This window comes from Dermochelys coriacea, chromosome 5 (genome assembly GCF_009764565.3).
Source record: "Dermochelys coriacea isolate rDerCor1 chromosome 5, rDerCor1.pri.v4, whole genome shotgun sequence".
Classification (NCBI taxonomy): Eukaryota; Metazoa; Chordata; order Testudines; family Dermochelyidae; genus Dermochelys; species Dermochelys coriacea.
This window is the reverse complement of record NC_050072.1, coordinates 1,401,250-1,416,346: the sequence shown is the minus strand read 5'-3', so window position 1 is coordinate 1,416,346 and position 15,097 is coordinate 1,401,250. Positions and strand designations below refer to the sequence as shown.

Sequence of the window (15,097 nt, the reverse complement as noted above, 5' to 3'; positions counted from 1 at the left end):
TGTGACTTTGTCCTCACCCATAACTATTTCACATTTGGGGACAATGTACACCTTCAAATCAGCGGCACTGCAATGAGTACCCGCATGGCCCCACAGTATGCCAACATTTTTATGGCTGACTTAGAACAACGCTTCCTCAGCTCTCGTCCCCTAATGCCCCTACTCTACTTGCGCTACATTGATGACATCTTCATCATCTGGACCCATGGAAAAGAAGCCCTTGAGGAATTCCACCATGATTTCAACAATTTCCATCCCACCATCAACCTCAGCCTGGACCAGTCCACACAAGAGATCCACTTCCTGGACACTACGGTGCTAATACGCGATGGTCACATAAACACCACCCTATATCGGAAACCTACTGACCGCTATTCCTATCTACATGCCTCCAGCTTTCACCCAGATCACACCATACGATCCATTGTCTACAGCCAAGCTCTACGATATAACCGCATTTGCTCCAACCCCTCAGACAGAGACAAACACCTACAAGATCTTTATCAAGCGTTCTTACAACTACAATACCCACCTGCTGAAGTGAAGAAACAGATTGATAGAGCCACAAGAGTACCCAGAAATCACCTGCTACAGGACAGGCCCAACAAAGAAAATAACAGAACGCCACTAGCCATCACCTTCAGCCCCCAACTAAAACCTCTCCAACGCATCATCAAGGATCTACAACCTATCCTGAAGGACGACCCATCACTCTCACAGATCTTGGGAGACAGACCAGTCCTTGCTTACAGACAGCCCCCCAATCTGAAGCAAATACTCACCAGCAACCACACACCACACAACAGAACCACTAACCCAGGAACCTATCCTTGCAACAAAGCCCGTTGCCAACTCTGTCCACATATCTATTCAGGGGACACCATCATAGGGCCTAATCACATCAGCCACACTATCAGAGGCTCGTTCACCTGCGCATCTACCAATGTGATATATGCCATCATGTGCCAGCAATGCCCCTCTGCCATGTACATTGGCCAAACTGGACAGTCTCTACGTAAAAGAATGAATGGACACAAATCAGACGTCAAGAATTATAACATTCAAAAACCAGTTGGAGAACACTTCAATCTCTCCGGTCACTCGATCACAGACCTAAGAGTGGCTATCCTTCAACAAAAAAGCTTCAAAAACAGACTCCAACGAGAGACTGCTGAATTGGAATTAATTTGCAAACTGGATACAATTAACTTAGGCTTGAATAGAGACTGGGAATGGATGAGTCATTACACAAAGTAAAACTATTTCCCCATGGTATTTCTCCCCCCCACCCCACCCCCCACTGTTCCTCTGATATTCTTGTTAGCTGCTGGAATTAGCCTACCTTGCTTATCACCATGAAAGGTTTTCCTCCTTTCCCCCCCTGCTGCTGGTGATGGCTTATCTTAAGTGATCACTCTCCTTACAGTGTGTATGATAAACCCATTGTTTCATGTTCTCTGTGTCTGTATATAAATCTCTCCTCTGTTTTTTCCACCAAATTCTCTCTTATTGGCCCAATAAAAGGACCTCACCCACCTGGTCTCTATCATCCTATCGAGCTTCACCCCCAGGATCCCAGGCTCTACCTCACCTACACACAGGGACCACTTCAGCCAGCAGCCAAGTGCAGCTACCGTGGGAGGAGCAGGGTGGGGCTTCTTCTTGGCGACAGCCCCTAGGACCTAGTATCACAGCATGAGGGGGAGTCAGGGCCCTGCACCCCCACTTCCGGTGATTCACCGTGACTCTCAGCCAGCCAGTAGAACAGAAGGTTTATTGGAGACGACAGGAGCACAGTTCAAACCAGAGCTTGCAGGCATAAACAGGATCCCTTAGTCAGGCCCTTCTGCGGGGCAGGGAGATTCGACCCCAGCCTTGGGGCTCCCTCCTCTTCCCCAGCCAACTCCCCAAAACTGGAAACCCCTCCAGCCATCTCCCCCAACCTTCCCCCAGCTCCTCCTCCAGCCTTTGTCCAGTTTCTGGGCAGAAGGTGTCACCTCACCCCAACCCCCCTCCTGGCTCAGGTTACAGGATCAGGTTTCTTCCCTCAAGGGAAGCCTCCCCTCCCCAATGAAACTCCCCTGCCACATCCCCAGGTCAAATCCGCCCCACTCCCTGCTGCGTCACACCTAGCACCTCAGCATGATTCACCCTGGGGTAACTAAGGAACTGGCTGAAGCATTAGCAATTATCTCACAGAGCTCCAGGAGGATGGGGTCAGTGTGTTCCTGTTCTCCTTGGGGAATATTTTTGTACTATCCTTGATACTGGGATGTTCTGGTACCACACTTCTGGAATGTGTTTGTGTGAATGCGCTGAGCCTAGCACTCCTTAGGAATGTGTGTTTCTGCAATATCAGCCCTGTTCTTGCCACAGTCTGTGAACCTGCTTGCAGGCAGAGCCTGATGTTGGCTCACAGCCTAACTTTTGCCAACTTTGCTTTATATCAGCAAAGCTTGGCCACTACTTTAGCTCAGGCCTCATACTGGGCCTCTGATACAAAGGCTTATATCTTAGGCTCTCTTCCTACAACAGCTGGGGGAAGCAGTAGACTTGATATATCTTGCATCTAGTAAGGCTTTGATACAGTCCCACCTGACAGTCTCATATGTAAACTAGGGGAATGTGGTCTACATGAAATTATTACATGGTGGTGCAGAACAGGTTGGAAGAGCATACTCAAAGAGGAGTTATCAGTGGTTCACTGTCAAACTGGGAAGCTGTATCTAGTGGGGTCCCATGGGGTCAGTCCTGGGTCTGGTACTACTCAATATTTTCATAAATGACGTGGATAATGGAGTGGAAAGTACATTTATAAAGTTTGTAAATGACACCAGGCCGGGAGGGGTTTTTAAGACCAGGTTGGACAAACCCCTGTCAGGGCTGGTCCAGGGTTACTTGGCCCTGCCTCAGCACAGGAGGCTGGACTAAACGGCCTCTCGAGGTCCCTTCCAGCCCCACATTTCTATGATGCTACGATAGAGAAGTCAGTGCTGGTCTGGGCTGCGGCTGCAGGGATCTCTCTGGAGGTAGTCGCAAAAAGAAAAGCTTTCGTAAAGTGAAGTGAAGCTGTAGCTCACGAAAGCTTATGCTCAAATAAATGTGTTAGTCTCTAAGATGCCACAAAATCCTCCTTTTCTTTTTGCGAATACAAACTAACACGGCTGCTACTCTGAAATCTGTAGGTAGTGACACATTCATAGGATCAAGGCCAGAAGGGCCCATTCTGACCATCCCGTCTGACCTATTGCCTAGCTCAGGCCAGAGACCCACCCGGTGGTCCCTGCAGGGGGGATCTTCTCCCCTTCTGCCAGCGACTCTGTAGCACTCAGTAACTGATGGTTGAATTAGAGCGAATCTTTAGAAAGGCAGCAGCCACCCTCGATGTAAATGCTCCATGTGTCAGAGACCCCACCCCCTCCCTGGGGCGTCTGTTCCTCTGGGGAATGACCCTCATTGTTAAAAAGTTGCACCATAAATGGCCTCACCCCATCGTGTCCGAGGGTCTGGCACAGTGACAGAGGCTGCAGCTCCGGCTCCTGGGGGCAGCTCTAGGAGTCTCAGTAGAACAGAGCCTCAGCTCTCCCTGCCCCCTGAGCTCTGTCTATCTGCCTAGGGCCCTGTACGGCACATCCCCACAGTGCCTGAGCTGGACCATTGCTCTGATCTTGGACGACAATTCCTTCCTACCTACAGTATTGAAGGGTCATGGAGAATCCTGCACTAGTCCAGGCCCCTGGAATCATCGTGACCCACGTTGGGGGCGCATACTTACCCAGGCAGGTAGCAATCTCATTCCAGACGCTCCGGTTCCCCTGTCCGGTACATGTGATCATGGGATGCGAGGGTTCGAACGCCTCAGGGCAGCTCAGGGTGACTGGCTCCTCCCTGCTATAATATATCTTGTCCGGTGCGAACCGCAGAGCTGAGGCCCAGCTGGGTTTGGGGCACTTTTCTGTTGGGAGAACAATCAGGTTTGGCGCCAGTAGAAAAAGGAGAGATTCCAGTCCCCACATTAAACTGTCAGTCCCTGCCCCAAGGAGCTGTCTGTCTGTCCAGCATTTGTACAGCGCCTAGCGTCAGGGGGTCCTGGGCCATGGCTGGGGTTCCTAAGGGCTACTGGTAGCACAAATAAATAATCACAACAGGACTTACCCATGAACCCACACATTGATACATGCCCTCATGTACAGGCACCAACATCCCCACACACTGATAGACACCCTTATGTGCAGGCACTGACTCCATGGGTGCTCTGGGGTGGCTCAGCACCCACCGACATCCCCGTGGATCAGCCCCTCTCCCACCCCCACAGTGCCTCCCGCCCACTGCTATCAGCTGTTCAGCGGTGTGCAGGAGGCACTATGGGGGAGGGGAAGGAGCAGAGGCTTGAAGAGGCAGGGAAGGGGTGGAGGTATGGGGGGAAGCGGTGGAGTGGGGGTGGGGCCTAGGGCGGAGCAGGGGTCAAGCATTCCCCCCCCCCGGGAACTGAGGAAGTCGACACCTATGCCCTGATGCACAATGACACACCCTAACACCTACATCCCACAGACACAGCAATACACATCGTTACAAGCTAACACACATCTCCCACACCATTACAGACACCTGATGTATCAGGAGTAGGCAACCTATGGCACGCGTGCAAAGGCGCCATGAGAGCTGACGTTCAGTGGCTGATCACACTGCCCAGATCCTGGCCACCGGTCTGGGGGGCTCTGCATTTTAATTTAATTTTAAATGAAGCTTCTTAAACATTTTTAAAACCTTATTTACTTTACATACAACAATAGTTTAGTTATATATTATAGACTTATAGAAAGACCTTCTAAAAATGTTAAAATATATGACTGGCACGTGAAACCTTAAATTAGAGTGAATAAATGAAGACTCGGGACACCACTTCTGAAAGGTTGCCAACCCCTGTGATATATCCTCAAACCCCTATACACACAAGAATACCACCCGACACCCTCTACACAACCCCATATACGCACCCCTGTAATACTTGGCCACACAACCCCCTACACACACACATATATACACCCCACAGACATCCCCTCACACTCCTCCAACACAGCCTATAACCTCACCACACTCTCCCCACGCAGGCTGCTTTCCCCACACACTCGCTGTCACTGTCACTTCATACCCTTCAGAAGGTCTGAGCTGAACACTCAAGACATAAATACACCCTCAGGAAGTCGCGGGGCCTCCTTGGAGGCTCCTGGTGTCACAGGGTTTGGATCCTGCAGCCCGTCTGTGCAGAACTCACCCACACAGCTCACGTGGCTCGTGTCCCACTCCACGCGCCCAGGCCTCTCCGTACACTGCATCCAAGCCGAGCGCCCCTCGTACTGCTCCTGGAGGCAGGTCACCCAAACCCTCTCGCCAACGGCAAACTCTGTCCGTGCGGACACAGCAGAGACCGACGGGGGCCAGTTTCCTGCCGTCGTACAAACCCCTGGAGGGAAAGAAATGTCCGAGTCTTGGGAAATCCTGTTCTGGTGAAAGGCGCAGCTGGCTGCCACTGGGTGATCCTGGGGCAGAGCTGAGCCAAAGGGAGCCCTGGAGAAACCAGCACAGCAAAGGGCTGGGGGAGAAGCGAGGAAGATGGACATGCTGGTGACAGGGAGTTTCTGGGCTGTTCCTGCCCTTCATTATTGGCCTGCGGGCCAGGGGGTGTGTGTCTGACTGAGGCCCTCTGCAATTCCATCAGGATTTAGGGTCCCCATACTAGAGGCTGAGAGGCCAAAATGAACCAGAGGGTTTATGGGGCGAGAATCCACCTGGCTCCGGAGATAGCAAAGTGTCACGGAGAGTCTGGCTGCTGGCCTGGCCCCTGAGACCGCAGTGACTCGGGGGGTCTCACACTTACCCTGGCAGGTGGGTGTCTCACTCCAGACAGACAGGCTCCCATTTCTGACACATTCAATCACAGGTGGTGATGGCCGATACCCCTCAGAGCAGCTCAGCGTCACCGATTCACTCGGGGAGTAGAACTGCCTCTTGGGGGAAAACTGCAATCTGGAGTCCCAGGGTTTTCGTATTTCACATTTTTCTGCGTATCAGAGAAATAAGGGGAGACTTTTGAGGGTTATTGAATCATGAGGCTTTCCCCAGCCATCATGGGCCCGATCCTGAGCCACGCGGGGCACCCACACTACAGCAGGGCTTGCCGGGATCAGCTCTACTGTGATCAGGTCTATCTACCCCTTTTCTCTCTACAGGATTCACATTGCTCAGGGCCCCAGTGGGGTGAAGTGAGTGAGGGTGAGTGCAGGCGAGTCAGCCCCACTGAGTCGTGGGGGAGAACATATTTCCCTGGGTGTCAAGGCCATTCTGACCATCCCGTCTGACCTATTGCCTAGCTCAGGCCAGAGACCCGCCCCGGGGTCCCTGAGGGGGGATCCTTTTCCCTTCTGTCAGCGACTCTGTGGCACTCAGTAACTGGTGGTTGAATTAGAGCGAATCTTTAGAAAGGCAGCAGCCACCCTCGATGTAAATGCTCCATGTGTCAGAGACCCCACCCCCTCCCTGGGGCGTCTGTTCCTCTGGGGAATGACCCTCATTGTTAAAAAGTTGCACCATAAATGGCCTCACCCCATCATGTCCGAGGGTCTGGCACAGTGACAGAGGCTGCAGCTCCGGCTCCTGGGGGCAGCTCTAGGAGTCTCAGTAGAACAGAGCCTCAGCTCTCCCTGCCCCCTGAGCTCTGTCTATCTGCCTAGGGCCCTGTACGGCACATCCCCACAGTGCCTGAGCTGGACCATTGCTCTGATCTTGGACGGCAATTCCTTCCTACCTACAGTATTGAAGGGTCATGGAGAATCCTGCACTAGTCCAGGCCCCTGGAATCATCGTGACCCACGTTGGGGGCGCATACTTACCCAGGCAGGTAGCAATCTCATTCCAGACGCTCCGGTTCCCCTGTCCGGTACATGTGATCATGGGATGCGAGGGTTTGAACGCCTCAGGGCAGCTCAGGGTGACTGGCTCCTCCCTGCTATAATATATCTTGTCCGGTGCGAACCGCAGAGCTGAGGCCCAGCTGGGTTTGGGGCACTTTTCTGTTGGGAGAACAATCAGGTTTGGCGCCAGTAGAAAAAGGAGAGATTCCAGTCCCCACATTAAACTGTCAGTCCCTGCCCCAAGGAGCTGTCTGTCTGTCCAGCATTTGTACAGCGCCTAGCGTCAGGGGGTCCTGGGCCATGGCTGGGGTTCCTAAGGGCTACTGGTAGCACAAATAAATAATCACAACAGGACTGACCCATGAACCCACACATTGATACATGCCCTCATGTACAGGCACCAACATCCCCACACACTGATAGACACCCTTATGTGCAGGCGCTGACTCCATGGGTGCTCTGGGGTGGCTCAGCACCCACCGACATCCCCGTGGATCAGCCCCTCTCCCACCCCCACAGTGCCTCCCGCCCACTGCTATCAGCTGTTCAGCGGTGTGCAGGAGGCACTATGGGGGAGGGGAAGGAGCAGGGGCTTGAAGAGGCAGGGAAGGGGTGGAGGTATGGGGGGAAGCGGTGGAGTGGGGGTGGGGCCTAGGGCGGAGCAGGGGTCAAGCACTCCCCCCCCCGGGAACTGAGGAAGTCGACACCTATGCCCTGATGCACAATGACACACCCTAACACCTACATCCCACAGACACAGCAATACACATCGTTACAAGCTAACACACATCTCCCACACCATTACAGACACCTGATGTATCAGGAGTAGGCAACCTATGGCACGCGTGCAAAGGCGCCATGAGAGCTGACGTTCAGTGGCTGATCACACTGCCCAGATCCTGGCCACCGGTCTGGGGGGCTCTGCATTTTAATTTAATTTTAAATGAAGCTTCTTAAACATTTTTAAAACCTTATTTACTTTACATACAACAATAGTTTAGTTATATATTATAGACTTATAGAAAGAGACCTTCTAAAAATGTTAAAATATATGACTGGCACGTGAAACCTTAAATTAGAGTGAATAAATGAAGACTCGGGACACCACTTCTGAAAGGTTGCCAACCCCTGTGATATATCCTCAAACCCCTATACACACAAGAATACCACCCGACACCCTCTACACAACCCCATATACGCACCCCTGTAATACTTGGCCACACAACCCCCTACACACACACATATACACCCCACAGACATCCCCTCACACTCCTCCAACACAGCCTATAACCTCACCACACTCTCCCCACGCAGGCTGCTTTCCCCACACACTCGCTGTCACTGTCACTTCATACCCTTCAGAAGGTCTGAGCTGAACACTCAAGACATAAATACACCCTCAGGAAGTCGCGGGGCCTCCTTGGAGGCTCCTGGTGTCACAGGGTTTGGATCCTGCAGCCCGTCTGTGCAGAACTCACCCACACAGCTCACGTGGCTCGTGTCCCACTCCACGCGCCCAGGCCTCTCCGTACACTGCATCCAAGCCGAGCGCCCCTCGTACTGCTCCTGGAGGCAGGTCACCCAAACCCTCTCGCCAACGGCAAACTCTGTCCGTGCGGACACAGCAGAGACCGACGGGGGCCAGTTTCCTGCCGTCGTACAAACCCCTGGAGGGAAAGAAATGTCCGAGTCTTGGGAAATCCTGTTCTGGTGAAAGGCGCAGCTGGCTGCCACTGGGTGATCCTGGGGCAGAGCTGAGCCAAAGGGAGCCCTGGAGAAACCAGCACAGCAAAGGGCTGGGGGAGAAGCGAGGAAGATGGACATGCTGGTGACAGGGAGTTTCTGGGCTGTTCCTGCCCTTCATTATTGGCCTGCGGGCCAGGGGGTGTGTGTCTGACTGAGGCCCTCTGCAATTCCATCAGGATTTAGGGTCCCCATACTAGAGGCTGAGAGGCCAAAATGAACCAGAGGGTTTATGGGGCGAGAATCCACCTGGCTCCGGAGATAGCAAAGTGTCACGGAGAGTCTGGCTGCTGGCCTGGCCCCTGAGACCGCAGTGACTCGGGGGGTCTCACACTTACCCTGGCAGGTGGGTGTCTCACTCCAGACAGACAGGCTCCCATTTCTGACACATTCAATCACAGGTGGTGATGGCCGATACCCCTCAGAGCAGCTCAGCGTCACCGATTCACCCGGGGAGTAGAACTGCCTCTTGGGGGAAAACTGCAATCTGGAGTCCCAGGTTTGGAATATTTTACATTTTCCTATGGGCATGGAGTGAAAGCAGAGTATTGGGGGTCACTGGAACCAGGCAGACTCCACTGAGTATTATGGGCTGACCCTGAACCATGGTGGGCGCCCACAAGAGCAATTGGTGGGGGGGCGGGGGGGTTGCAAGGATCAGTCCCTCTCAGGATCAGGCCCCACGTGCTCAGGTACATTTACTCCGTTCACACGCTCAGGGCCACTGTGGGCAGGGTGAGTGCAGACCAGTCAGCCCCACTGGGCCGTGGGGAGAACGCTGTTCCTGATTTCTGCTGCTCCTGCACAGGGAGCAGGGCCAGGAGCCGGCATCAGATCCACGCGCCTGCCCCCCCAAGGACACCAGGGGTGGGAAGCTGTTCATTGCAGCAGGACTCTCCCCATGGCCTCTCAGCAGCCCGGCTGGAGCCTTCCCTGGCCAGACGGCGCCCGGCCAGCCCCAGGGCCGGCTCCCCGCACTCACTGACACACTTGTGTGCACCCAGTTCCCATTCGAAGTGCCCCGACTCTGTCTCTCTGCACGTCACATTGAACGAGTTCTGCTGGAACTGCTGACGACAGGTCACCCGACCCTCGGCCCCGACGCCGAACTCCGTCTGTGCAGGGTCAAAATCCACCTGCCTCACCCAATCATTGCACATCCCTGGGAAAGGAACAGGAGAGGGGCCATGGGGGCGTCTGCCCTACGGCCCCAGGATCGCACAGGTGTGGGGTCTGGCCCTGCACGAACGGCCCTGTGACCATGGGGAAGGCTCGGGGAGCAAGTCTGGGGCAGGGAGGGGACCACGTGTCCAGGAGGCCCGGGCCTGGCGCTCTCAGAAGCGGTGCTGGAAGAAGCACCTTGAGAAATGCTGAGATCAGTTCCCAGGCCTCAGGGCTTTGCTCCTCGCAGAGCTGCCCAGCAGTGCCCAGCGGAGACTCCTGCCGGGCCATGGCCACAACCGCCAGCAACCGCCTCAGGGCCTGGTGGGGAGCCGTGTGCACCGGGGGAGAGGAAGCCTGTGTTTGTGGGGAGGGCCCATGGTGACAGCCCTATGAGGGGGTTCCCAGCAGGCTGAGGGAGTGGGGTCCCCCTTTCTCTGCCCATTGTCACGGCTTCCCAGATCTCCCACCCCTGGCATCACGTCACTGATCTCCATGGCTGGTTATCACGGCCCGGTTTCCCTGGCCATTTCCTGCCCGTAACTGGCAGCAGCCCCATGCCCGGGCTGGCTGGGGAGGTTTGGCCCCATGCCCGGGGGGTGGGCATGGGGGGTGTACCAGGCTCCACACACTCACTGAGACACTGGACTCCGCTGATATCCCAGACTGCCCCGCGGTCCTTCAGCTCTGTGCATTTTGCAGGGAACGTCCCGGATTCAGGCTTCTCAGTGCATATCACCAGCACCGTGCCATTCATCGGAAACGCCGTCAGCTCGGAGGGAAACGTCACCTTCGTGGTCCAGGCTCCCTCCCTCCTGCACGTGTCTGTGACGGGGGGAACGAGAGGCTGAGGCCTGGCTGGAGACAGAGCCTGGTCACCCCCTTAGCGCCGCTGCGGCCTGCCCGGAGCCCAAGGAACACCCCGGGAAGGGCCCAAGCGGCAGCACCTGCTCCCAGTGCCCCCAGAGGTGCAGAGGGTGGCAGGCTGGGGCACCGGTCAGGTCAGAGAAGGGCCCCAGCACCCAGAGGTGACAGAGCCCAGCGGGAGGCGACCTCAGCAGTTCCCTGTGGAAGCTCTGGGGACAGGTTGTTTCCCGGTCCCCTGGCCCTAGATTAGTCCCGAACGTGGCGGGATTCCTCCCTCTCTTTTAACTGCCCGGCTCCAGCAGGGAGAGGCCCTGCACAGGCAGGTCCCTGCCCCAAGAGCTGCCTCTCAGACAGGTAGGGGAGGGCATGAGAATCCACCCAAGCCAGGTGAGTGCATGGAGCAGACAGCAGCACCCAGTTCAGTCCACACTTGTTCCTCTCAAAGTCCCCCTCCGTTAGCTGCGGGGCAAACCCAGAGCACCCCTGTTGCCTTCTTGAGGCTGCAGGGGGTAAATCAAGAGCAGGATTCAGCCCTCTCTATCTATATCTCTCTGCCCCACATAGGGAGACCAGATAGCAAGTGTGAAAAATCAGGACCGGGGGGGGGGGGGGAATAGGTGCCGATCTAAGAAAAAGCCCCAAGTATTGGCAATGTTCCTATAAAATCAGAACATCTGGTCACCCTACACCCAGAGCACCACCCAGACATGTGTGTGCAGGGGGGTGTCTGTGCACAGAGCTCCCTGCAGGGACCCTCCCCACCCCAAACCCCGCAGAAGGGTCCCTGTGAGGAGGGGTGGGATCTGGGTGGGCAGGGAGCAGAGTGTGACTGGGCCTGCGTCCTTGAGTGGGGGTGGGGCCTAGGGCGGAGCAGGGGTCAAGCACTCCCCCCCTGGGAACTGAGGAAGTTGACACCTAGTTGACTGGGTCTGGACCCTCTCCCTCCTCCGCCAGTGACCCCGGATCCTGGCTCACACCCCACTGGGTCTGGACCCTCCTCCACCAGTGACCCCAGATCCTGTGCTCACACCCCACTGGGTCTGGACCCTCTCCCTCCTCCGCCAGTGACCCCGGATCCTGCGCTCACACCCCGCTGGGTCTGGACCCTCTCCCTCCTCCCACCCCACAGCATCCCAATCTCTCTGTCCTTGCCTGTGCGTGGCTGTGGGCCCTCCCAGGGTGACCTGGGCTGGGATTGAGGGCACAAGTCATCCTGACAGGGATCACAGGATGTGAGCGGCAGGATTTGTTACGTCGCTTCTGTCCTTCCCCAGCAGGATAACAGGAGACTTGACCACACCCCGTGGGCCCTGACCCACTGGCCAAGCCAGTCCCTGGCAGCACCCCTCCTGCTGGCGTCTTCAGCCAGCCTTCACTAATCCAGCCCCGTCAGCATTCTCAGGGCAGCTGGCTGTTTCCATGCCTTCCTCGCTTCTGCTAATCGGCTTCACTTCCCTCCCTGCAAACCCACAGGGCGCCAGGAGCTGATCACTTCCCCCAGACCCATCCCACTGCCGGTACCACCCAGGTGTGGGGGTTGGTGGGTTCTGCAGCTTCTCAGACTGCCAGTAGCTGCTGCCCAACACAGGCTCAAAACACAGAGAATTGCAACTGCCCCAGAGGGGAGAGGAGGGAGCTTACATGCCCGTGATCCAAACCAAGGTGCAAATCAGAGCTGGGCAGGACAAGCAGGTAATGGATCAAACACACAACGGGAATAGCGCCAGCTCACAACCACAACCCCTGGGCTACACAGAGAGATGTCAGACAGCTCTATCCATCTCCTTGTCACTCACACAGGCCCCCAGTCTCTTACCTACACCCCATCCCAGGGGAACCAAGTCCTCAGCCACAGTCATCCAGGGACTCCCAGAAACCTTAGCTCTGTATCCCTGGGTATGGCTTGCTCTTCCCGAGATTGGGGCGCTGAGTAGGGCATTACTGCCTGTCATAAATATAAAGGGAAGGGTAACCACCTTTCTATATACAGTGCTATAAAATCCCTCCTGGCCAGAGGCAAAATCCTTTCACCTGTAAAGGGTTAAGAAGCTAAGGTAACCTCACTGGCACCTGACCAAAATGACCAATGAGGAGACAAGATACTTTCAAATCTGGAGCGGGGGAAAAAGGCTTTTGTCTGTCTGTCTGTGTGATACCTTTGCCGGGAACAGATCAAGGATGCAAACCCTCTAACTCCTACAAAGTTAGTAAGTAATCTAGCTAGAAAATGCATTAGGTTTTCTTTGTTTTAGTTTGTAAATTCGCTGTGCTGGAGGAAATGTGTATTCCTGTTTTTGTGTCTTTTTGTAACTTAAGGTTTTGCCTAGTGGGATTCTCTATGTTTTGAATCTGACTTCCTGTAAGATTATCTTCCATTCTGATTTTACAGAGTTGTTCTCTTATCTTTTTTTGCTCTTCTAATAAAGTTCTGATTTTTAAGAATCTGATTGGGTATTTGGGGTCTTAAAAATCCAAGGGGTTTGTGTTCATCTTGTTTATTCTAAAGCCTCCCCAGGAAAGGGGGTGTAAGGACTTGGGGGGGATATTTTGGGGAAATAGGAACTTCAAGTGATCCTTTCCCTGTTCTTTGTCTAAATCACTTGGTGGTGGCAGCATACTGTTCAAGGACAAGGCAAAGTTTGTGCCTTGGGAAAGTTTTTAACTTAAGCTGGTAAAAATAAGCTTAGGGGGTCTTTCATGCGGGTCCCCACATCTGTACCCTAGAGTTCAGAGTGGGGAAGGGACCTTGACACCGCCCTTTGCACCTATTGCTGTGATGCAGGTTCTGCAGGCTGGTGCTGTCAGCAGGCGGCGCTGTGCACTGTGGGGAGGTTGGAGCCATCAGTTGTTAGACAAGGGCAGGGAGCAGTGACCTGGTGGTTTTTCTTACTCCTGCCGGCCACCTCTGCTTGGGCCTGCTCAGGCTGGTGTGAGCCACGCTCCCTGCACACCTTCCTTGCCCGGGTTCATGCCTGCAGTCACTCTGCCCTGCTGAGCGGAGGGTCCCCACCATGACCACAGATGGGTATCGCACACAGCAGGTCATTTACCAGCAGGACACCGACTCATAGCTAGGCTTGGAAGGATGCGGTTTTTAATAGGAATGTGTCAGTAGATGTTGATTTCACCGCACTCACACTGGCAGAAGGGCTATTTCCATCCATGATAGAAATGTACAGCTAGGGCAAAGGAAGTAAAATGCTACTGGAGAACTCACTCAAGTTTGATTGAAGGATATTTAGTCTGTATGTCGACAGTTTGTTTTTAATGGTTGTAAAGCTTTAACATTGTGAATCGCAACATCTACTGTCATTAAATAATTATTGTCCAACCCTCCCTCGGTCACTTCCCAAAACTGTGAAAATTTAAATCAGTTTGAAAAAATGCTTAGAAATAAGCATTGCTGTTATCCATGGAAATTATACAAAAATACAAGCTCTGCTGAGGCTACTCATAGTTCAGGCTCCCCTGGCAGAGAGGGGTGCTTACTGGGGCACTCCAAGGTGCTCCGTACAGAAATCTGCCAGCCCCACAGTACAGTGCCTGTGTCAACGTGCATCTGCTATGGAAACAAATCCCTGCTGCATGGTCCCATCACTCATACCAGGTACCTCCCCCCCCAGTGGGCACTGAGAACACAATGAACTCGTTACAGGAATGAGCCCACTGTGCTGGGGGCTCCAGGAGGATCTGCATGGCTCAGAGGGAGCAGGGAGCTCAGGGTGGCTGGCTGGACTCCTGCTCCTGGTTCTAGAGTTTTTTGCGAAAAAGAAACAGAACCCCACAGGTTCTCCCCCACCCACGTGTGGGACTCACACCTGCCCCGCAGGGAACTGGTGATACTATTTGTAGGGTAGCGTGAAGGCCACTTCCCCGGGCTTCTTATCCCCAGTCCAGAGACAGACGCTGACCTGTCTGCTGCTCCCAGAGGAGGGACCTGCTTCCCCAAGGGGCGCACAGCTGCAGGTCTCGCTTGGGCCCCCCCAGGGGAACATGGTTTCCTGCCCCAGTGTCACCCTCAGCTGCCTTTCACCCCAGCTCTCTGAGCGGTGCTTGGCATCTAAACATCTGGCATGGATGCAGAGGGCAGCCCCCTCCCGGGACAGCTGCAGCAAGACTGACAGGGCAAAGCCCAGCAGCCACTTGCAGGCAGGGGAGCAGCAAAGCCTGAGTCGGGTCCTACCTGGAGTCTTGGGGCGGCTGGAACTGGGCAGTCCTGCTCCCTGGGCAGACAGCACAGGGGGAAGGGCCAGGAGAAGGGCCAGAGCTGACACCTGCAGGGCCATGTTCCCAGACAGCCCCAGGGCAGAACTCAGCCCCAGGCGCTCTGCCTCTCGGCTCAGCTCCTGTGTGAGCTCAGCGTGACAGAGACCAGCGAAGAAAGGAAACAGCCAGACACACAGAAATTGTATGTG

General features: G+C 54.6%; 1 protein-coding gene across 4 annotated transcripts in view; it reads right to left on the bottom strand.

Annotated features, from left to right (window-relative positions):
* The window catches only part of LOC122460406 (complement factor H-like), a 21,113-nt gene extending 6,016 nt beyond the window's left edge, over positions 1 to 15,097 (bottom strand). The window contains exons 1-9 of one of the 4 annotated variants that reach the window (XM_043515203.1): positions 14,866 to 15,097; positions 10,452 to 10,640; positions 9,637 to 9,816; positions 8,993 to 9,175; positions 8,390 to 8,578; positions 6,891 to 7,070; positions 5,879 to 6,061; positions 5,276 to 5,464; positions 3,776 to 3,955 (exon numbers count right to left, since the gene is read on the bottom strand). In XM_043515203.1, the coding sequence (XP_043371138.1) occupies positions 3,776 to 3,955; positions 5,276 to 5,464; positions 5,879 to 6,061; positions 6,891 to 7,070; positions 8,390 to 8,578; positions 8,993 to 9,175; positions 9,637 to 9,816; positions 10,452 to 10,640; positions 14,866 to 14,968 (1,576 nt within the window). In that variant the 5' untranslated portion in view covers positions 14,969 to 15,097. The remainder of the gene's footprint in view (positions 1 to 3,775; positions 3,956 to 5,275; positions 5,465 to 5,878; positions 6,062 to 6,890; positions 7,071 to 8,389; positions 8,579 to 8,992; positions 9,176 to 9,636; positions 9,817 to 10,451; positions 10,641 to 14,865) is intronic. The other 3 variants (XM_043515201.1, XM_043515204.1, XM_043515202.1) reach the window with 3 other exon arrangements.